General features: G+C 39.6%; 4 protein-coding genes and 1 long non-coding RNA gene across 6 annotated transcripts in view; 4 read left to right on the forward strand and 1 right to left on the reverse strand.

Annotated features, from left to right (window-relative positions):
* The window catches only part of LOC307156058 (uncharacterized protein), a 488,898-nt gene that overhangs the window by 429,252 nt on the left and 38,343 nt on the right, over positions 1-21,303 (forward strand). The gene's annotated exons all lie outside the window — the stretch shown is intronic.
* LOC307156367 (uncharacterized protein) overlaps positions 1-21,303 on the forward strand; it is a 1,306,365-nt gene that overhangs the window by 421,586 nt on the left and 863,476 nt on the right. The window lies entirely within an intron of this gene.
* LOC307156233 (uncharacterized protein) overlaps positions 1-21,303 on the forward strand; it is a 207,918-nt gene that overhangs the window by 11,437 nt on the left and 175,178 nt on the right. The window lies entirely within an intron of this gene.
* On the reverse strand, positions 1,141-18,358 carry LOC307155939 (uncharacterized protein). The gene is made up of 3 exons (XM_079866991.1): positions 18,266-18,358; positions 16,825-17,108; positions 1,141-3,285 (listed from the first exon to the last, which is right to left on the reverse strand). The coding sequence occupies exons 2-3, from the start codon at positions 16,880-16,882 to the stop codon at positions 1,274-1,276; spliced, it is 2,070 nt and encodes a 689-aa protein (XP_079723117.1). The 5' UTR covers positions 16,883-17,108; positions 18,266-18,358; the 3' UTR covers positions 1,141-1,273.
* On the forward strand, positions 19,970-20,560 carry LOC307166660. The gene is made up of 3 exons (XR_013822666.1): positions 19,970-20,044; positions 20,187-20,269; positions 20,486-20,560. It is a non-coding gene; the product is annotated as an uncharacterized lncRNA (long non-coding RNA).

Raw genomic sequence — 21,303 nt, forward strand, 5'->3', positions numbered from 1 at the left:
CCAGCTCTTTTCAGGTCATTGACCAGCTCCTCCCGTGTAGTTCTGGGCTGATTTCTCACCTTTCTTAGGATCATTGAGACCCCACGAGGTGAGATCTTGCATGGAGCCCCAGTCCGAGGGAGATTGACAGTCATGTTTAGCTTCTTCCATTTTCTAATGATTGCTCCAACAGTGGACCTTTTTTCACCGCTTGGCAATTTCCTCATAGCCCTTTCCAGCCTTGTGGAGGTGTACAATTTTGTCTCTAGTGTCTTTGGACAGCTCTTTGGTTTTGGCCATGTTAGTAGTTGGATTCTTACTGATTGTATGGGGTGGACAGGTGTCTTTATGCAGCTAACGACCTCAAACAGGTGCATCTAATTTAGGATAATAAATGGAGTGGAGGTGGACATTTTAAAGGCAGACTAAGGGTCAGAGGGTCAGAAGTCTTTGAGGATCAGAATTCTAGCTGATAGACAGGTGTTCAAATACTTATTTGCAGCTGTATCATACAAATAAATAGTTAAAAAATCATATATTGTGATTTCTGGATTTTTTTTTTTTTTTTTTTTTGATTATGTCTCTCACAGTGGACATGCACCTACGATGACAATTTCAGACCCCTCCATGATTTCCAAGTGGGAGAACTTGCAAAATAGCAGGGTGTTCAAATACTTATTTTCCTCACTGTATATATACACTCACCTAAAGGATTATTATGTTTGGTAATTGTACCTGAATGAATTGAATAAATTGATTAATCGGCTGACCGATTAATCGGTCGACCTCTAGTCTGTATGCCTGTTTGACTGAGTATTCGCTGAGTTACAGTTCATTTTCGGACGCGTTTCAGAATGGACTTAACTGACAGAGAGAAGGCAGAACTCGCATCACGTTTATTTTTCTTTATTTGGCAAAAAGCACAACACTTTGTTTTTATTGTGAGTATACACAAAAATAATACACACTTAACAGGATCGATTGATGTATGAAACTTGTTTGTAATATCAAAGTCAACAGAGCAAAATGAATCTCATTTGAACTGATAAGAAAAAAAGCGCGCTGGTATCGCCGGCGATATGGCCGACCCCAGGGGGTTAACGAATCCAAATTTCCACCACTACACATTCAACCATCACGATTCGGCACGGTTAGCCAAGTGTGCTGAGAGTTCAAGGCCGAGAACGGTTTGTAATTGTGCCGTGCCAGACCAGGCTCAAGTGGAAACACAACTTGAACCTTTTCCGAAAGTGGAAAAGCAGCTTTTGTTTCTCAGCACATAAAGATGAACTACTTACCGTGATCTCATACTGAGGTGATGTGGTTTCTCCACTGCATGGATCTTCAGGTGTCGCTTCAGGTCACTTTTAAAAGAGAAACTGTTTCCACACTGATCACATGTGTGCGGCTTCTCTCTGCTGTGGATCCTCTCATGTTGTATCAGATTTGCTGACACACTGAATCTCTTGTCACAGTGTGAACACTTGTAAGGTTTTTCTCCAGTGTGGATCCTCTCATGTCTTTTCAGATGTCCTGACAATCTGAATCTCTTGTCACAACGTGAACACTTGTAAGGTTTTTCTCCAGTGTGGATCCTCTCATGTGTTTTCAGATGTGCTGACTGATTGAATCTCTTGTCACAGTGTGAACACTTGTAAGGTTTCTCTCCAGTGTGAATTCTGTGGTGCAGTTTTAATCCGTCCGCTGTAGTAAAAGTCTTCTCACACTCAAAGCACATGTACACTCTCACACCAGTGTGAGTTTTCTCATGTCCATGTAAATATTGCAGCCGTGAAAAACTCTTTCCACACACAGAACATGAATGCGGCTTCTCCTTTGTATGAACTCTCAGGTGTCTCTTCAGGTCTGATGACCCAAGAAATGTTTTGCCGCATTGATCACATGAGAACGGCTTTTCTCCAGTGTGGATCCTCATGTGTTCTTTAAGGTTTGAAGAATGCCTGAAACTCTTCCCGCACTGATCACAGGTGTGTGGCTTCTCTCTGCTGTGGATCCTCTCATGTTTTTTCAGATTTGCTGAGTGACTGAATCTCTTGTCACAGTGTGAACACTTGTAAGGTTTTTCTCCAGTGTGGATCCTCTCATGTGTTTTCAGATGCGATGAGTCACTGAATCTCTTGTCACAGTGTGAACACTTGTAAGGTTTTTCTCCAGTGTGAATTCTCTGGTGCAGTTTTAAACAGTTCGCTGTAATAAAAGTCTTCTCACACTCAAAGCACATATACTCTCTCACACCAGTGTGTATTTTCTCATGTCTATGTAAATATTGCAGCAGTGAAAAACTCTTTCCACACACAGAACATGAATGCGGCTTCTCCTTCATATGAACTGTCAGGTGTCTCTTTTGGTGTGATGACCTAAGAAATGTTTTGCCGCATTGATCACATGAGAACGGCTTCACTCCAGTGTGGATTTTCATGTGTTCTTTAAGGTTTGATGATTGACTGAAACTCTTCCCGCACTGATCACATGAGAACGGCTTCACTCCTGTGTGGATCATCATGTGAACATTAAGGGATGATAATTGACTGAAACTCTTCCCACATTGATTGCATACATGTGGCTTCACTCCTGTATGAACTCTCATGTGAATCATAAGAGATTGTTTGTCTGAGAGTCTCTTTTCACTCTGTTCACACATGAACGGCTTCTCTCCGGTGTGGATCCTCATGTGAAGCTCAAGTCTTTGTTTGCGTGTGAAACTCTTCCCACACTGAGTGCAGGTGAAAGATTTCTTAGCTCTTCTTTTCTTTAAAAATGTATTTTTAGTCTTTGAGCGACTCAAAGGTTTTTCTCCAGATTTGACATGATGTTCCTCCTTCACTTCACTCAGTTCTTCACTCTCCTCCTTCACTTCACTCAGTTCTTCAGTCTCCTCCTTCACTTCACTCGGTTCTTCAGTCTCCTCCTTCACTTCACTCAGTTCTTCACTCTCCTCCTTCACTTCACTCGGTTCTTCACTCTCCTCCTTCACTTCACTCAGTTCTTCACTCTCCTCCTTCACTTCACTCAGTTCTTCTCTCTTCTCCTTCACTTCACTCGGTTCTTCACTCTCCACCTTCACTTCACTCAGTTCTTCACTCTCCTCCTTCACTTCACTCAGTTCTTCAATCTCCTCCTTCACTTCACTCAGTTCTTCTCTCTCCTCCTCCACTTCACTCAGTTCTTCTCTCTCCTCCTTCACTTCACTCAGTTCTTCAATCTCCACCTTCACTTCACTCAGTTCTTCACTCTCCTCCTTCACTTCACTCAGTTCTTCACTCTCCTCGCTCTCTTCCATCGGGTCTGAAATGAAAGAAAAACTCTCATTTTCAAATTTTCTAAATAATCAAAATAATTCAGAGAGAGAAATATGGAGTGAATGAACATTAAAATTATCCCAAATGTAACAGACAACTGCAATAAAATATTACAATAATTTATGTATTTTTATAACATTTATTATACGTCCCTGAAACCTTCCCTGAATGAGGTACACTGATCTTCCAGTTATTATCTTTAAAACATTATAGGCACAAATCCCATGTATCTGTAGTAAGAACTAGGGCTATCAAATTTGCTCAAAAATGAAATGCGAATATTCCCTCTAAAAAACACATAATTCGAACTATTTGAACATCTGGTTGCGCACTTTGTCAATGACGCGCATATAACAGGACAATAACAGGACAAGTCAATAACAGGACAAATTAATACAAAGAGACATAACTACTTGTATAGGTAGTTTATTTAAGTTTAAACATATTTGACAACGTACCTAGACAAAAACAAGTAAATCAACTAATGGCCAAGACCGCAGACCTCACTCTCGCTCACTCACTCACACACTCGCAGGCACTCTTTTTCTCTCTCCTCCCCTGCTGCGTTCACACCAAACGCGAATAGAGCATCTGGCGCGAGTGATTTCAATGTTTAGTCAATGTAAAGATGCGTCTGGAGGTCTTGCGGCACGAATGAAGCCTTGTTTATACTTTCGCCTGGCTCCGCAGCGTGAGTCTCCGCAGACTGCGCACGCACGTCCCCAAACGGACAACGATACAAGGCAAGGATAAGGCGTTTATACTTGACGCGCTCGCCGTTGTACTATTCTTTGAAACGATAGGGGGCGACTCAAGAAATTATCCTCTAAACCATCAGGAATCAGCGGTTAGAAGAAGATACACACGTGACAATGTTTATTTTAGTACATCACCAACAATACTACACTACTAAAAGAATTGTGTAAAACCCAGTAAACCCTGAGATTATTACTAGTGACAATAAAACAAAATATATGGATATGAGAATGTGTATACAAAATAAATTAATTTCTAACATATTTTCTAATTTCACTAAACATTTCATTAAGTTTCGTGAACATTTTTATAAAACATGGATCTTTATGTTCATTAAAAATACTTGTTATGCTATTGTATGCTCATTTTTTGGATGGAAACTTTCCATGGGAATTAATGGGAATTTAAGGGAATTAACAGGAATTTATGGGAATAAACGGGAATAAACTGGGAATTTTCAAAGTTGAGGGTTGGCTCTTCATAGGGAACTTAAATATAGTTGAGGAAAGTATATTTTAGCATAATCTTGACTAAAACAAAAAGATGCCATTCAAATGCACTTGAATATCCATGCCATTCCTCAATCACATGCACATAGCACACTGCTTACTGCATGGCTATTGAGACCACACCCCCTACTGGCACTGTGCATGCCTCCATCACATGTACAGAAGCCCAAAGCACAAGACTATTGAAGGCACACATTTGAGCCTGTGGACTAAACAAAGTGAAGTAAGTTTTGATGATATTATGGGGAAATATTTTTATTAAATGTTTAAATTTCAAATATCACATACAAATGTTTTCATCTAGTAGATAGCAAGCTGATAAGGGCAACGGGGCTTACTTGACAACAAGTTCATATATCAATATTCTAACGAATAGAAATAACCTTAAATAATGTATCTATCCGTCTCTTATGTGTACAGTTACTTTCAGAGTGGACACGCAAGCGGTTGCCGTGGTAATGAATATTTCCAAAATTCCCCAGCTTAACTTCCCTTGGAAATTTACCGGAAACTTTCCGCCCCTTTGCAACCCTACTCTGTGCATAACGGTTTAAATGAACAACAACAATAAGCAAATGTTGAGTGCTGATCAAAAGTTTTGTGCAAGCAATTTAAGTTTGTGACTCTTGTCCCAAATATAGCAGGCTTCATTCAGTGATTGAAACAAATATTATTACCATTAATTGAAGTTTTACATTATATAGAACCAACATTGAACGTTCCGAGTGAGCTGTGCTAAACATGGAACTTTTCCTTGACATGAAACAGTAAATAAATCAAACGCCTGCTACCGAGGGCAATTTTTCTCAGCATAACCGCGGGAATATATATTCGAATTTAGATGATTCGTTGACCGCCCTAGTGAGAACTATTACATTTGTTTTATCAATGACACAATTATCTAACATATGAACATTAAAATACACAATACCGCCATATTTTAACACCAACTTTTAGATTTATATTTAATTATGTTAAAAACTTGAAATCGTTTAAGTTGTGGGCCCTGAATCTATAATCTATGGAAGTTTAACGTTTTGAATGGAATTATGGAAATAAACTTTTCCATGATATTCTAATTTTTTGGAAAGGGTCTGTAGTAGGCAACAAATCCCCTCAGTCTGCTGACACCAATGAAATGAGCTTTAAGTGACAATTTACAGGAGATTTGAATACATTAGCATAATAAATGAGGTGAAAACTTTTGTCTAAAATGTATTCCCAAAATCGTGCAGGCCTTTCTCTTGATATCAGTATGTTCACTTTTTTTTTTTTTTCAGGGCCCAGATGCCACTGAGTCCTGCTGACTTCAACATTCACATGAGTCTCTGTACATGAACCTGGTAAAGTGAAAATCAAACACCTTGGAAATGAAAGGTATGTACAATGTTTTTAGGAATGGCACAAAGGTCTCTGTCTTTGGATCATATGTTTCAATGAGAGCTTTTTTGTCATTTGTTGTGTATCTTTGGACTATGTTGTGTTGTAAATAAATCAAACAATCTAAAAGCCATTCTTTTTTTAAATCTCCTCATTCTTTGTGCAAGGTTGCTCAGAATGATAGGGCCTGATAGCTCCTACTAGGGCAGTTAGAGGAGGGTCTTTGTCTTTCTCAGGTGTGAAAAGCTTACATATTAATGAGCTCCCGCATAAAGCTTTGTGGCACAAAACACGTCGTAAAAATTTTAAATCAATATATTGTCTTATCTGAATGAGCAGTCAGGGTGATTTTCACATTGTTTTAGAGCAAATATTCTAGGCTACGTCATACAATTTTCAAAAGTCTTGTGAAGAAATAATCAGTATGGGTTTCATGACCTTATTTCAGTGAGAATTTTTTTTTGTATTTTCACAAACCACGTATTATCTCAAAACTACAAACTTTTACACACATGCTGCTGATATATTATTGTAGCAGAGTTTGTGCTGAATACAGTGTAATCAGACTTTAGCCATGAAAATGTCACAAGTAACAGAAATAAGCACAAATGTCAGAGCATGTCAGAACACCTCCAGGACCCAGAAAACAGCTCAGACCCCAGAGGGTTAATGTTTGAACAATTGCAATAGGTACTATTATTTTTTGTATTTTGTATTTTATTAATTGACCCATTTATCTATATTCCCATGCATGCATAGACTTGATATATAAAAATATATCAAACTGATATATTAATCAAACTGTATAAAGTGTGTGTGATGGTTGTGTAAATGTGAGAATACCGTGAACTGCTCTCCTCACCTCAGAAGACTCCACGCTGAAACTCTCAATGACGGAAGAGACGGCGCGAGCGAGCGGTGACGTCATCGGCATTGAATCGTAATGTTAGCTAACTCTAATGTTTTCAGAGAGCATATGCTTACACGAAGACGACCCAGAGGATTGTAAATGACGAATTTTAACTGCTTTAATTAATTTTCACTGTTGTTAAAGTTTTAACTACGGCAATGTTATTGATAGGCTAGCGTTAGCTTAAACTAGCTAAGACCAACATCACTTTATAATCTGTTTCATTTGTTAACATTAGTTAATATTAATTACAATGAACTAACCATGAGCAATATATTTTTACTGTATTTGTTAATATTTGTTAATATAAATACAATTGTTCATTGTTTGGTCATGTTACTTCACAGTGCATTAACTAACGTAATGTTAAAAAATAGCCTAGTACAACATTTTATTTTAATAATGCATTAGTAACGTTAAATGTTGAAATTAACATTAACAAATATTAATAAATGATGTAGAAGTGCAGTTAATCTCCTCTACTCACCAAGACTGCCCTTATTTAATCAAAAATACAGTAATATTGTGAAATATTATTACATTCTATAGTAAAATGTAGGCTAATTTAATCCTGTGATCAAAGCTATAATCTTCAGAATCATTACCAGTCTTCAGTGTCACATGATCCTTCAGAAATCATTCTAATATGATGATTTGATGCTCAAGAAACAATTATGATTATTATCAATGTTGAAAACAGTTGTACTGCTTCATATTTTTGTGGAAACAACTATACCATTCAAACATTTGTGGTAAGATTAACACTTCTATTAATCAAGGATGTCTTATCGATCGAAATTAACAGTCAATGACATTTATAATGCTACAAAATAATTTATATTTAGTAAATGCTTTAATAATATTAATTTAATAAATGCAAATAGGCCTACATGCTGTTCATTGAACTTTCTATTTATCAAAGAATCATGAAAAAATTATCACCATTTCCACAAAAATGTTAAGCAGCACAACCGTTTTCACATTGATAACAATAAGAAATGTAACCGGAGTACCTAATCAGAATATTAGTATGATTTCTGAAGGATCATGTGATTGATATAGGCCTACCAGTTTATCCCTTAGGTGATCTACATTATAGAAGAACTATAAATCAGTACTCAGAAGCTTATTAGTTGGAGGTTGATGTTTTTTTGCACATTTTTTTTTTTTTTTTTCTCAACAGGAGCTGTAAGGAAAAACCAGTCAAAGATATGAATAAAAATGATGTTATTTCAGCCAGCGCACATACCTGTATTTACATCCTGTTTTCAGTTGAAGTCCACAGTAGTCGATTGTCGAGTTCACGCGCATTGGTTTAGTACCTAAGATCATGCACGTGAACTCGACAATCGATTACTATGGACTTTGATCGAAAACAGGATGTAAATACAGGTATTTGCGCTGGCTGAAATAACATCATTTTTATTAATTTCTTTCACATCTACTGCAGTCAGATTAACCCGCGTTCACCCCGAAGGAATCACTCACGACCTGTGCACTTGTAATGACACATCAAGGATGTTAAGAGGTTAAAAACAGGTTTAAAACTTGCCCCATTAAAGTCAAACAGTAAAATATACAAAATGAAAACAGTTTTATTGAGAATTTAGCTTCATCAAAATGGGCACAGAGAGAGACAAACTACAATGTAATAATAAATAATAAATTTAAATTTAGCATTTTCATAAGAGCTGCCCTGTCATGCTAGCCTGGTTAAAACCAGACCCTTCTCAGTTGAAACTGAGTGTAGGGTCTGGAGAAGCTATGTAGACAAATCATTTCGAAAGGGGCGTCACCAACCGACGTAGCTCAGCTTGATTGACAGGTGATCTGACCAATCATACTTCGCCATCCGCCATTTTGTCCGACAAAGCAGTCAGGAGAGAGTAGATAAACAGGATTTGAACTTGAAAAACGGAGTGTACTGACGCCTTTCCGTGGTTAAAACAACATTCCTTCTTATGTTTGTTCATGTTTATTTGAGGCTATAAATTAACTAGAAGGAAGAGATGATCGGTTCACAAGAACAGCTTTAACTGATGCTCTACAGCGATCTGTCACGGCACATTAAAGAGCAACAAAACGGTATTTATTGTTTAAATTTCTTTTAAAAAATTACCAAATTTGAAAGCTGAGACTTTGTTTAATATGTTTAATATCAAACGTAACCGAAAAGTAGCCTGCTCTGTCCTGTCTGCCAGCGTGTTGTCAGTCTCCTCTCTGCTCCGCAATGTATTTTTCACTGCGTGAGAACTCCTTCAGCGTCGCTGCGCTGTCGTCATCATGTAAATCCCTCCCCAAACGTTTCTGATTGGTGCCGCGATTTCGCCGGCACAGTAATGAGTTTGAATGGGCTCTTCTCCAGACTATCCTGAAGAGAGAATTAAAATTCGCCGGAAGTAGTCTGGGTTTTCCCAGGCTACTGTCATGCAAAAATCTAAACATGTTTGTGTTAGTAAATTGCTCAGTGCAAAGAAAGAGAAGTAATGGTAACCTGGTATTTCTTTGTTCTTTCTACATGTGTCTAATAGACATGAACAAGTTTGAAACATGTCTCGTCCTTATGCTCTATATTGACTATGTTTTCAATAATAAACATACATTTGCATAAATCATCTATATTTATCCATGCTCACGTTGATTAGAGTATTACAAACTTGAAAAGTATTCATTTAAGGTACATTTAGAACAAATAAAAAAATGTGCGATTAAATGCGATTAATCGCGAGTTAACTCATGACAATCATGCGATTAATCGCGATTAAAAATTTTAATCGATTGACAGCCCTAATATATATATATATATATATATATATATATATATATAAAAATTCAGCTTTGGTGAGCATGAGCTCTTTATAAAACATTGTTTGTTCTTTTGTGCTTTTTTGTTCCTTTGTGCACTGGAAACTGGAAGTCAAACTGAAAAAATAAAACCTACATTTTTCTGAGGTAATGTGTTATGTAATCTTGTTAAAATGGATTTCATAAAATTGGTATCGAAAAAAGTATCGTTAGGAACCGGTATCGAAACTGAGGTATCGAAAATGGCACCGGATCGAAAGATTTTGAACAATACCCAGCCCTAGGCAAACCTGACCTGTTGAAAAGAGATGGTATTCATCCCTCCTGGGATGGTGCTGCTCTTCTCTCTAGTAATATGGCTCATAGTCTTAGAGCTCAAACATGACAATCTGGGGATCAGGTCAGGAAGCAGACAGACTGGCTAAACCAACTGTCTGCTAGCGGCCTCGCGTCACCAAGGTCAGATAAATCCCATCACATAGAGCCTCTTTCACCTAGCTATCATCATATAGAGCAGGGGAGCCCAACCTTTTTTGAACAAAGATCTACTTTTAGATTTATCAGTGTGCCGAGATCTACCAGTCCAAATGGAAAGCCAGTCGCTACTCACAGCGCATCTGCAAATTTAATATGCACAAAACAAACAGAAAAGTAGCTCTAATCCATATATAATAAATCTGTTGTGAATCAGAAGGCAGAGACAGATCCATTTGCAACAATTTATTAAACAGAAACTCCAGGCAAAGGTCAATATCTGCATAGACAGTTTCAGGGATCAAACAGGCGAGTCGAGAACCAGGCTGGAGGTCAGAGGCAGGCAGCAGAACAATCAGAATCAGGCTGGAGGTCAGTAGGCAGGCAGCAGAACAATCAGAATCAGGCTTTGGGTCAGTAGGCAGGCAGCAGAACAATCAGAATCAGGCTTTGGGTCAGTAGGCAGGCAGCAGAACAATCAGAATCAGGCTTTGGGTCAGTAGGCAGGCAGCAGAACAATCAGAATCCAGAATCAGGCTTTGGGTCAGTAGGCAGGCAGCAGAACAATCAGAATCCAGAATCAGGCTTTGGGTCAGTAGGCAGGCAGCAGAACAATCAGAATCAGGCTGGAGGTCAGAGGCAGGCAGCAGAACAATCAGAATCAGGCTTTGGGTCAGTAGGCAGGCAGCAGAACAATCAGAATCCAGAATCAGGCTTTGGGTCAGTAGGCAGGCAGCAGAACAATCAGAATCAGGCTTTGGGTCAGTAGGCAGGCAGCAGAACAATCAGAATCAGGCTTTGGGTCAGTAGGCAGGCAGCAGAACAATCAGAAACAGGCTTTGGGTCAGTAGGCAGGCAGCAGAACAATCAGAAACAGGCTTTGGGTCAGTAGGCAGGCAGCAGAACAATCAGAAACAGGCTTTGGGTCAGTAGGCAGGCAGCAGAACAATCAGAAACAGGCTTTGGGTCAGTAGGCAGGCAGCAGAACAATCAGAATCAGGCTTTGGGTCAGTAGGCAGGCAGCAGAACAATCAGAAACAGGCTTTGGGTCAGTAGGCAGGCAGCAGAACAATCAGAAACAGGCTTTGGGTCAGTAGGCAGGCAGCAGAACAATCAGAATCAGGCTTTGGGTCAGTAGGCAGGCAGCAGAACAATCAGAATCAGGCTTTGGGTCAGTAGGCAGGCAGCAGAACAATCAGAATCAGGCTGGAGGTCAGTAGGCAGGCAGCAGAACAATCAGAATCCAGAATCAGGCTTTGGGTCAGTAGGCAGGCAGCAGAACAATCAGAATCAGGCTTTGGGTCAGTAGGCAGGCAGCAGAACAATCAGAATCAGGCTTTGGGTCAGTAGGCAGGCAGCAGAACAATCAGAAACAGGCTTTGGGTCAGTAGGCAGGCAGCAGAACAATCAGAATCAGGCTTTGGGTCAGTAGGCAGGCAGCAGAACAATCAGAATCAGGCTTTGGGTCAGTAGGCAGGCAGCAGAACAATCAGAAACAGGCTTTGGGTCAGTAGGCAGGCAGCAGAACAATCAGAATCCAGAATCAGGCTTTGGGTCAGTAGGCAGGCAGCAGAACAATCAGAAACAGGCTTTGGGTCAGTAGGCAGGCAGCAGAACAATCAGAATCAGGCTTTGGGTCAGTAGGCAGGCAGCAGAACAATCAGAATCAGGCTTTGGGTCAGTAGGCAGGCAGCAGAACAATCAGAATCAGGCTTTGGGTCAGTAGGCAGGCAGCAGAACAATCAGAATCAGGCTTTGGGTCAGTAGGCAGGCAGCAGAACAATCAGAAACAGGCTTTGGGTCAGTAGGCAGGCAGCAGAACAATCAGAATCAGGCTTTGGGTCAGTAGGCAGGCAGCAGAACAATCAGAATCAGGCTTTGGGTCAGTAGGCAGGCAGCAGAACAATCAGAAACAGGCTTTGGGTCAGTAGGCAGGCAGCAGAACAATCAGAAACAGGCTTTGGGTCAGTAGGCAGGCAGCAGAACAATCAGAATCAGGCTTTGGGTCAGTAGGCAGGCAGCAGAACAATCAGAATCAGGCTTTGGGTCAGTAGGCAGGCAGCAGAACAATCAGAATCAGGCTTTGGGTCAGTAGGCAGGCAGCAGAACAATCAGAAACAGGCTTTGGGTCAGTAGGCAGGTCCTTAGTGGGACCTCTGGCACTGGGAGGAGGCAGCTAGTTTCTCGTAGTCAGGGCAGTAAGAGCTGGTTGCCAGCCTTAAGCAGGCCAGAAGGTGGTCATCAGTCATTGTAGATCTGTACTTTGACTTGATGATTTTCATGTGAGAGAAAGCACACTCACACAAGTAGGTTGACCCGAAAAGTGCTGTCAAGTTGAAAGCACATTTTCTGAGGTTGTGATACTTTTGTTCAGTCAGTAAGTACCAGAACTCTCCATTCATGTCAGATGTTGCCCTGGATTTGATCTCAATGTCATTTTGCAGTGTGAGGATCTCATTCTCAACAGCAGTGTTATCTAAGTGGAACAGTGATACAATTTTGGAGGCAACACAATCCACATCAATACTTGGACCAAATGGAAAACACAGATAGCTGGCAACAGGCTCGATGGATCCAAAATCTGTAAAGCGCCTCTCAAATTCTAACAAGATGCTCTGAACTTGCTCCTCAAAACGTGCACTGTCAAGCTGCACAAAGTCTTTGCCCTGACGCTGAAGTTCTGCCTGCATGTGAGGAAAGTTCCGTAGGTCATAGCGTTGCAGCCTATTTGAAAGCAGTTGTAGCTTGCTTTTAAATGTGTTTACTGCACTGATCATGTTGATTACATGTTTGTCTTTACCCTGCAGCTCTAAATTAAAACCATTCAGCAGGTCAGTGAGATCTGTCAGGAACGCTAAATCCAATAGCCACTGGTAGTCCTCTAGCTGGGCATATTCTGCATGTTTCGAAAGCTTCAGAAAATCTTTGATTTCAGGCAACAACTCTGAGAATCTCGCTAAAAATTTACCTCTACTCAGCCATCTAACATCTGTGTGCAGCAACAGGTCTGTGTGTTCTGCACCGGTCTCCTCCAAATGAGCACGGAATAACCTTCTCTGTAGACTCCTGGCCCGAACGGAGCACACAATCTTCATTGCAACATCCATCACTTCTTTCATGTTTAAAATCTTACTACATAATGCCTGCTGGTGGATTATACAGTGGTAATTAAGGAAGTCCGGGAAATATTCACTCTGTTTGCACAATGCAATGAATCCGCTGGTACGGCCCACCATTGCTGGAGCACCGTCCGTTGTGATAGAGATGAGTTTGAAGAGGGGCAATTGGGTCTTGTTGACAAATTCCATGAAAGCTTGGAAAATATCTTCGCCTCTTGTGTGTCCTTTCAATGGTAAAATGGTGAGCAGCTCTTCTTTTGCACCCATGTCTCCAAAAACCATTCTAATGAAAACACATAGTTGTGCCACATCAACAACATCAGTTGACTCGTCGAATTGAAGAGAAAAACATTTGCACTGTTCAACATCCTTCCTTAACTGCTCCTCGATATCCTCTGCCATTCCCTCACATCGCCGTGTAACAGTGCCACGGGATAATTGCACATCCTTAATGGCAGCTATGATGTCACTTTTATTCTTAAAGTCACCAAAAAGTGCGTCTGCAGCCTCAACAAACGCTTCTTTCACAACTTCGCCGTCCTTGAAAGACTTCTTGTGTTTTGCAAGAACATGACTGACACGATAAGATGCTATAGTTGCAGCCTTACCCTTGGTGTTTGGCCTGGTAAAAATTGACTGCTGTGCTGCTAACTGCCCCTTCAATTCCCGGACTTTTCGGGTGCGTAGAGCTGATTTAGCCGGGAAATCTGCATCATAGCTTTTGTGCACGGTCTTGAAATGCCGCTCCAAATTGCCCTTCTTCGGTAAGGCCACACTTGAATTACAAATAAGACAGATGGACTTCGAATTTGAATAAACAAAAAAGTAATCCTCTTCCCAGTCAGAATGAAAATGATAAGTTTTCGGTTTTTTGGCTTCTGCCATAGTTGTGTTTTATTTTTCTGACGTCGCGACTCTCAACGTCTCCATAGTAACAGTGAGTAGTGGCGCGAATGAGGTGAACGTCGGGAGCTCGCATATCTGAAGAGCCGACTCTTTTTAAAAAAAATATAGCCTATAGAAATTAAACAATTATGTAATAATGAAATATTGAATAATCTTATTTAAAATAATAGTGTGTGTTCATGCTAGTTATAATCCTAGAGTGCTGGTTATAACAATAAAGAAGAGAGAAAAAGAGGGACCAGTTTAATCCTTTCAGTTATTTATATTTCTGAATATTTATTATTTTTTTATTTAATATGGGTTCTATTATATTATTGTTTTGAATGTTGTTTCTATACATTAAAAAGATGTAATTTAAATGGAAAGGTTTAGTATTTTTTTGTAACAAATCAAGGCATTTAAAAAAAATGGTTAGACATTGTGAGTATGATTTCGTTTAACAATTTAATTAGAATTGTTTTCACACCTATCATAGTCAAAGTCATAGTTAAAACATTTATTTTTTTAAAGAGCCGTTTGTCACCCAAAAGAGCCGGCTCTTTTCAGTGAGCTGAGTCAACGAGCCGGAATGCCAGCGAGTCCCTACTAATAATGTAACGTGCCTAGCTAAAATCCTGGCTGAATTCAGATTAGCTCCTAACATAGCCTACTACTCTTGCTATTTCTGACATGTATTTGAAATAGTATGAGTATGTTAGTATGCGATTTCGAATTCAGCCCATAATTTCTTCGCTGTTTTTTTTTCATAAATCAATGCTATTGGTCAAACTTTATGTCTGTCAGTGAATTTCAGTGAATTTTACAAATAGTTAACAACCAATGAAAAGCATTAAAACAGCTTGTGTTAAATCTTGTTACTTGTTACTTATTAAATCTTGTTACGCCCGCCTTAATCTGTGATTAAGGCGGGCGTACACGGTGCGAGTTCGGACACTCGGGAGGTCGTGAGATATTGCACACGTTGCGAGTCAGTTTAACTGATAATCGCGTCAAAGCAGCTGGTACACGGCACGACTGTCCTGCACGAATTTTATCCCGAGCCGGCAGCAATCACGTGAGCTTTCGCGTTAAACACAGAGACCGTCAATGTTGCATGATGCAGGCAAAGCTCCAGATAGAAAAATGACAGAAATGTGTGTGCAAATGATTTGCTGAAAAGCAGAGAACAGTAGCGTTCTTTTCAACATAAAAACTTAAAAGAGAGAGAGAGATAGGTGTGTCTCTGTGTGTGTGTGTGTGTGTGTGTGTGTATGTGTGTGTGTGTGTGTGTGTGACAGTGTATGCGCACGCTGTATGGTTGCTGCCACTGAGGTATAGCCCCATCGACGTGGTTGTATGATTTGGCAATAGGGGACAGCTGGTGAAAATCGGGCCGACTCCCCGAAATTTTTTTTAAAACATGTTTAAAAATTATCGGGAGGTCGAGGTGCTCATAACATGCTCAGCTCGGCTCGTCGGCTCGTAATTCCTCTCACACGCTGCGAGCATCACCGATTCCACTCGATTTCTCCCTAGTGAAAAAAATGCTCTGCGAGCTCGTAAAAACGGCAAAAATCGCACCATGTACGTCCGCCTGACTGTCAAGCAAAACCTCACAGCTCATAGCTACTCTTAGCTCCGCCCCTCCTCCTTCGGCCAGCGCATAGCTGAACGTAATCAGTGATCTTGTAAGATTAAATAAATATATATTTTTATATAAGTACAGCGTTTTCTTTACTCAAGAAATACTATGTCTATAAAGGTTAATATTTTATGTTTTTGAGGTCTGAGACGCAGGAGCGGTGAAGAGAGAGAAAGGGCAAACCAGAGTACAATATACTCTCGCGATCGACTGGAAAGCAGTCCGCGATCGACTGGTTGGGCACCCTTGATATAGAGACTGTGTCTGTTCCCCAAATTTGGTAATCCAAAAAAAGTCCAGATCAATCTAAGGTTAAAAATGTAATTGTTGTTCAACAAATAAAAAACAGCTATAATACAGATGAGCAAATGCTACAGCTTGGGTTGCTGGATATTTGATCCCTTACTCCTAAAGCACTCATTGTTAATGATATGATTTCAGATTATAACCTAGATGTGCTGTGTTTGACAGAAACCTGGCTAAAACCAAACGATTACATTACTTTAAATGAGTCCACCCCGCAAGATTACTGTAATAAACACGAACCTCGTCTGAAAGGCAAAGGGGGAGGTGTCGCTGTAATATAGTAATATTTTTAAAACCAATAAGAAATCTAGTTTTAAATATACTTTTGAAGTGTTGGTGCTTAATGTAAAAATATATAGTGTTAAGGGCCGTTCACACTAAACTTTTCCTTCCATTGACTTTACACACAAATGTTTGCAGTAAAGCAGAGTAGACTGTAAAATGTACATTTTGGACTGATTATTATTTGCTATACATGTTCGTAAAAATACGCACAAATTCTGGTAACATTGTTACAAATTGTAAACCATATGTTGTAAAATAAAACAGTTAAAATATTTAAATTTAGTTTGACCTGATGTTGACGATATGAAACCTCCCTTTACCGACCATTTGTTAAAAAATAAACTTTTGCAGCCATGTCATAGTTGAACTGTTTATCTAAAAGTGATGAAGTGCTTGAATGTTTCTAACATGAATGTTCTTCAGCACCATGAATAAATGAAGAATAAACACCAACCTCTTTGTTCTTCAGGATCTTCAGTGTGTTTCATTCTGCAGGGTTCTGGATCACTCATGTTCTCACTGTCCTCTTTAATAAACTCAGTCTTTTCAGATTTCAGCTCTTCCTGATGCTCTGATGCTCGTCTTCACTTGTAGCTGATGGGAATTTACAGCATTTATTGGGGAAGTACAGTGGGAGGAGCTTCACTGATGATGAGTTACAGTGGGAGGAGCTTCACTGATGATGAATTACTGTGGGAGGAGCTTCACTGATGATGAATTACTGTGGGAGGAGCTTCACTTATTTGATCTGCCAAAATCAAACATAGAAGTTACTGAGTTGGTTTAGTTAAACGCTTCCAAATATAAATAATGGTAGGAAAAAAAGTTGAAAGCATAAACAGAAATAAACATAGGCTACTATTAGATAAGTCAATTGAACAATGCCAAACCCAGCGCTGAGGGAGAAAATGTATCTCTCAAGTTTATTAGCATCTTTGTCTCAGAAGATATAGCAAGAATATGAGGGGAGTTACAGCGAGTTAACCAATAAGATAGTGTATACTTTACATCATATATGAATATGATACATTTAATAACAAGGTCATATATGGTCAGTTTCTGGCTATCCTACCACATGTACATTTGTAGCCTGGAGGACCCTTATACTGTGTTCATAATAGAGAGAATAGGAGACAGTTCCTTCTTACAGAACAAAGAAATACGCTTTTGCTGAGACTACCATACTAATATTTCTTAAAGCTACATATAGTAGGCAACAAATACCCTCAGTCTGCTGACACCAATGAAATGAGCTTTAAGTGACAATTTACAGGAGATTTGAAGACATCAGCATAATAAATGAGGTGAAAACAGGAACTATTGTCATGAAATAAAGAGTGTTTTCAGCAGATCTGTTAATATTGATGAGCCTCAGACTATCAACACTCATTCAACAAGCCATTCAGGATCATCAGCAGATCATCTCACTTTATTCTGAGTGTTTGCTGTTAGAAACACATTATTTGAGTCAGGATACATGATAAAAGCCTGTAAAACTGCTATATTGAAAAATATCTCACAGTGTAACATAAATCAATAATAATAAATGTAGGTCAATAATATAAACCTAAAGGTAAACATGAAAACGGCAACAGAAACACTTGGGATCGATTCCCCTCACAGATCTCAAACTTTAACTCTTGACATTCAGTAACAGTTCTCACTCCAAACATCGAAACAATCACACAAACGAACTCAACATCGCTCAGCTCTGAATGAACTCAACATATTCTCCTCATGCTCGCTGCTGCTGCACTAAATGTTTATTTCAGAAGGAAGACGCCAGAAAAGACGCACAAGTATCGCTGCGATCGATGAAAACAATACAGAAATGAGCCTGTCGCTTAATCAAACTGTATAAAGTGTGTGTGATGGTTGTGTAAATGTGAGAATACCGTGAACTGCTCTCCTCACCTCAGAAGACTCGACGCTGAAACTCTCAATGAGGGAAGAGACGGCGCGAGCGAGCGGTGACGTCATCGGCCTCCAAAGCACGCGGTCACGCGCGTACGGGACACCCCCGCAGCCAATCAGGGCCACGCAGATTCAGCTTTACTAGTAGCCTTCCATTATTATTATTTTAGAACTGAAGTGACTCCAGTTACTGAAGGTGGAAGGAACTTTTTCAAGTGAAGCACAAAATAGGCAGAATAAGCAGAGGAGGATCACCTCCATCCAGTCTGAAAAGTCTTTTGGCCTGTAAAGTCCGGCTCAGTTTATTCTGTAGCGTCCTAAGACAAATAGTAAAGGCATGTTGGTAGATTAGCACCTGTAGAATTTCCTTTTGTTGAAACCTCAGATAAAAGTAGAAAGCTACTGTTTTTGTTTAGATCCATGTTCGACTAGCGCATTTCCTTACTAAAGAAAAAACACTGAAATAAAAATACTTCTACAGAAGACTGTATTCGCGTAAGTTTTACAAGCTACTAATTACATCTTCAACAGAGTAATAAGATTACTGTACTATTTTTAAAGAGTAATTCCTTATTTTACTTTTAGAATAAAAAGTAATTAAATTACAGTAATTAATTAGTTACACTCTAAAAACTCCTGGGTTATTTCTTCAACCCATTTTCTGGGTTATTTGTGTTGGGTTAAAATTATGGGTTATTTTTTTCAGAGAGTAACCATTTTCTGGGTTATAGGGCTAATATTTTGACCCAATTCATGGGTTGTTTGGGTTTCTGGGTTATTTTTCAAAGAGTAACTCATGTTCTGGGTTGGCTTTCTCTCTCTCTCTCTCGCCCGCCCGCCCGCAGTTGTTCTGGAATTTTCTCACAACAGTCATTTGAAATAACCGTTGCTTCGCCCTCGATCCGTTTTGGCCTGTGCTTCATCAGTGCATCTTCATCTATATTCAAGGTAAGAGAGTATTTTCAGTGTTGATGTAATGTAAACATTTCTGTGTCCATGTCCCTGTTGCTAGTTTAGCACCATTTGCTAAAAAAAAAAAAAAAAACATTGCTACGTTGAGACTAGCGTTATGGGCCTTTCACACAGGACGCGGTATGCGCGGGGCTTGCCGCTGGGTTCAGCGTTGCCCTTCAAATACAACGTGATTTGTGCTGCGCTATGACGTAGGCGGAGTTTTAAAAACTTATATGGGGACACATATTAAAAAACTGTTTACACACATTGCCTACCTACAAGTTACCTGACTGTTAAAACACAACTATTTTTAATGTAAATCTGTCTGTCTATGAGACGATCATCCATTTTGATTTCCGTGCTTGTCTGGATCTCCTGATTCTATTGGCCGCGCTGGTAATCATCACAGAGCGCAGCAGCAAAAGTTTAACTATTTTGAACTTTGACCGCGGCGTGCGCGTGAGCACGCCAATGATGCGCACCGCTGCGCTTTGATCGACACAGCAACAAAACGTCCTTGCATACCGCGTCCTGTGTGAAAGGCCCATTAGCCGTGGTAATTCTGTGGTTGGCATGTAGCCGCGGCTATCACGACAACATCTAGGACAACTCGAGGTAACGTTATCGCATAACGGACGCGATTTTGAACACGGTCCTGAGCCGTTGCTGGGTGCCGCGGACAGACGCCGGATGGCGCCGCCGGTGCGTAACGTTATGTGTTCGAATTTTAAAGACGCGACGCGCCGCTTCTCGTCCGGTGTGCGAGCCCCATAGCAGCGGCTACAGAGCGACGAGGCAACACAATAGTTGAGTTATGTTTACCAGCTGCGCCATGCTTATCATATTTTACAGTGCTCTACTGGCTGAAGTAACGTTAGGGAGAGTTAAATTTAAGCGGGTCAAGTCTTCAAATTGTTCCTAACCTCTTTATTGATATGTTTTCTCCAGGTCATTTTGAAATGGACAGTTTTGTCGCTGATAAGCTAACTGAGTGGGAGCTGAGCTCTCTGAGCTGACAGAGAATTTTAGAGGTGAGCATTTTACTCTTATTGCCCTTATATCATCTCTCTATACCTACATTTTTTTAATAAGACTTAAATCTGTCAGTGCAAGATTTTGTGAAAGCCACTGCATTCCCTTAAAAGTGATTATTTGTTAGCTTGATAATGAAAGAGTGTCTGGTGAGTTGTTCACAATTGTCTCAACTTATTAACAATACTCATGTTGTCTTGTTTTCTGTCTTTCAGATGAAGACATAGATGAGGAGGCATTTCTTCTCTTTGATGAGCACACTATCAAAAATCTTGTCTCCAAAGTTGGCCCCAGGCTTAAATTCCTGAGGCTTTTTTGAGAATTGTTGTTTATTTTTCTATTTTTTATTTCTAATATTGTTATTACAGTGTGACCTAAAATAAATAGGAAAATAAACATGTCCAAGTGTGTGTTTTTTTATATAGATTTTAATTTAATGCAATAAAAATGTAAAAGTTCTTTAAGTGTGTAATATAATGTAAAACAAAGTTTTATTTTCTGAAATAAGGCATACTGGGATAGTGACCCAAGTTAGGTTATTTTTGACCCAACGCCTGGGTTAAAAAATGATCAACTAATTTTTGGGTTATTTCTACCCAGATGTTGGGTTTTTGCTACTCTATAATGATGTTCTAGTTAAGGTTATTTGCAGCATATGTAGGGCCCGAACATAAACTCAAGCCCAGGGGCCCCAGACCTGATCTTTGGTCTTTTTACTTGCAGTTTACTTGCCTTTCTATTTATTGAAATACAATTTTTTTTTTTTTTTTGATGGGCCAGTGAATATTATTACAGTGCAAGTAAGTTTTTCTAGGAGTTTCACTTGACCCACCCTACATCTCAAAGCTGGAGCCGGGGCCGGTGTTGTTTAAAGTTCATAGTGATTGTTCTGACTTTATGAAGCCTCATGGTGTGAATGAACTTCAACTGACTGGAACAAACTCTTTGAAATGTATATATGATACTGGATATGAAACTGTTAATAATGTAGACAGACAGCAATCTCATTCAATGTCAGTCATGTGTGCAGTGA

The sequence above is a fragment of the Squalius cephalus genome (genome assembly GCF_949319135.1).
Source record: "Squalius cephalus genome assembly, chromosome: 1".
NCBI lineage: Eukaryota > Metazoa > Chordata > Actinopteri > Cypriniformes > Leuciscidae > Squalius > Squalius cephalus.

What these genes read in the sequence shown, in the direction of transcription:
- LOC307155939 (XM_079866991.1), bottom strand. Translation starts at nt 16,882, where the DNA reads ATGAGTGATCCAGAACCCTGCAGAATGAAACACACTGAAGATCCTGAA. An exon ending in AGATCCTGAAGAACAAAGAG is followed by an intron (nt 3,286 to 16,824) that starts GTTGGTGTTTAT and finishes CTTTCATTTCAG; the next exon opens with ACCCGATGGAAGAGAGCGAG.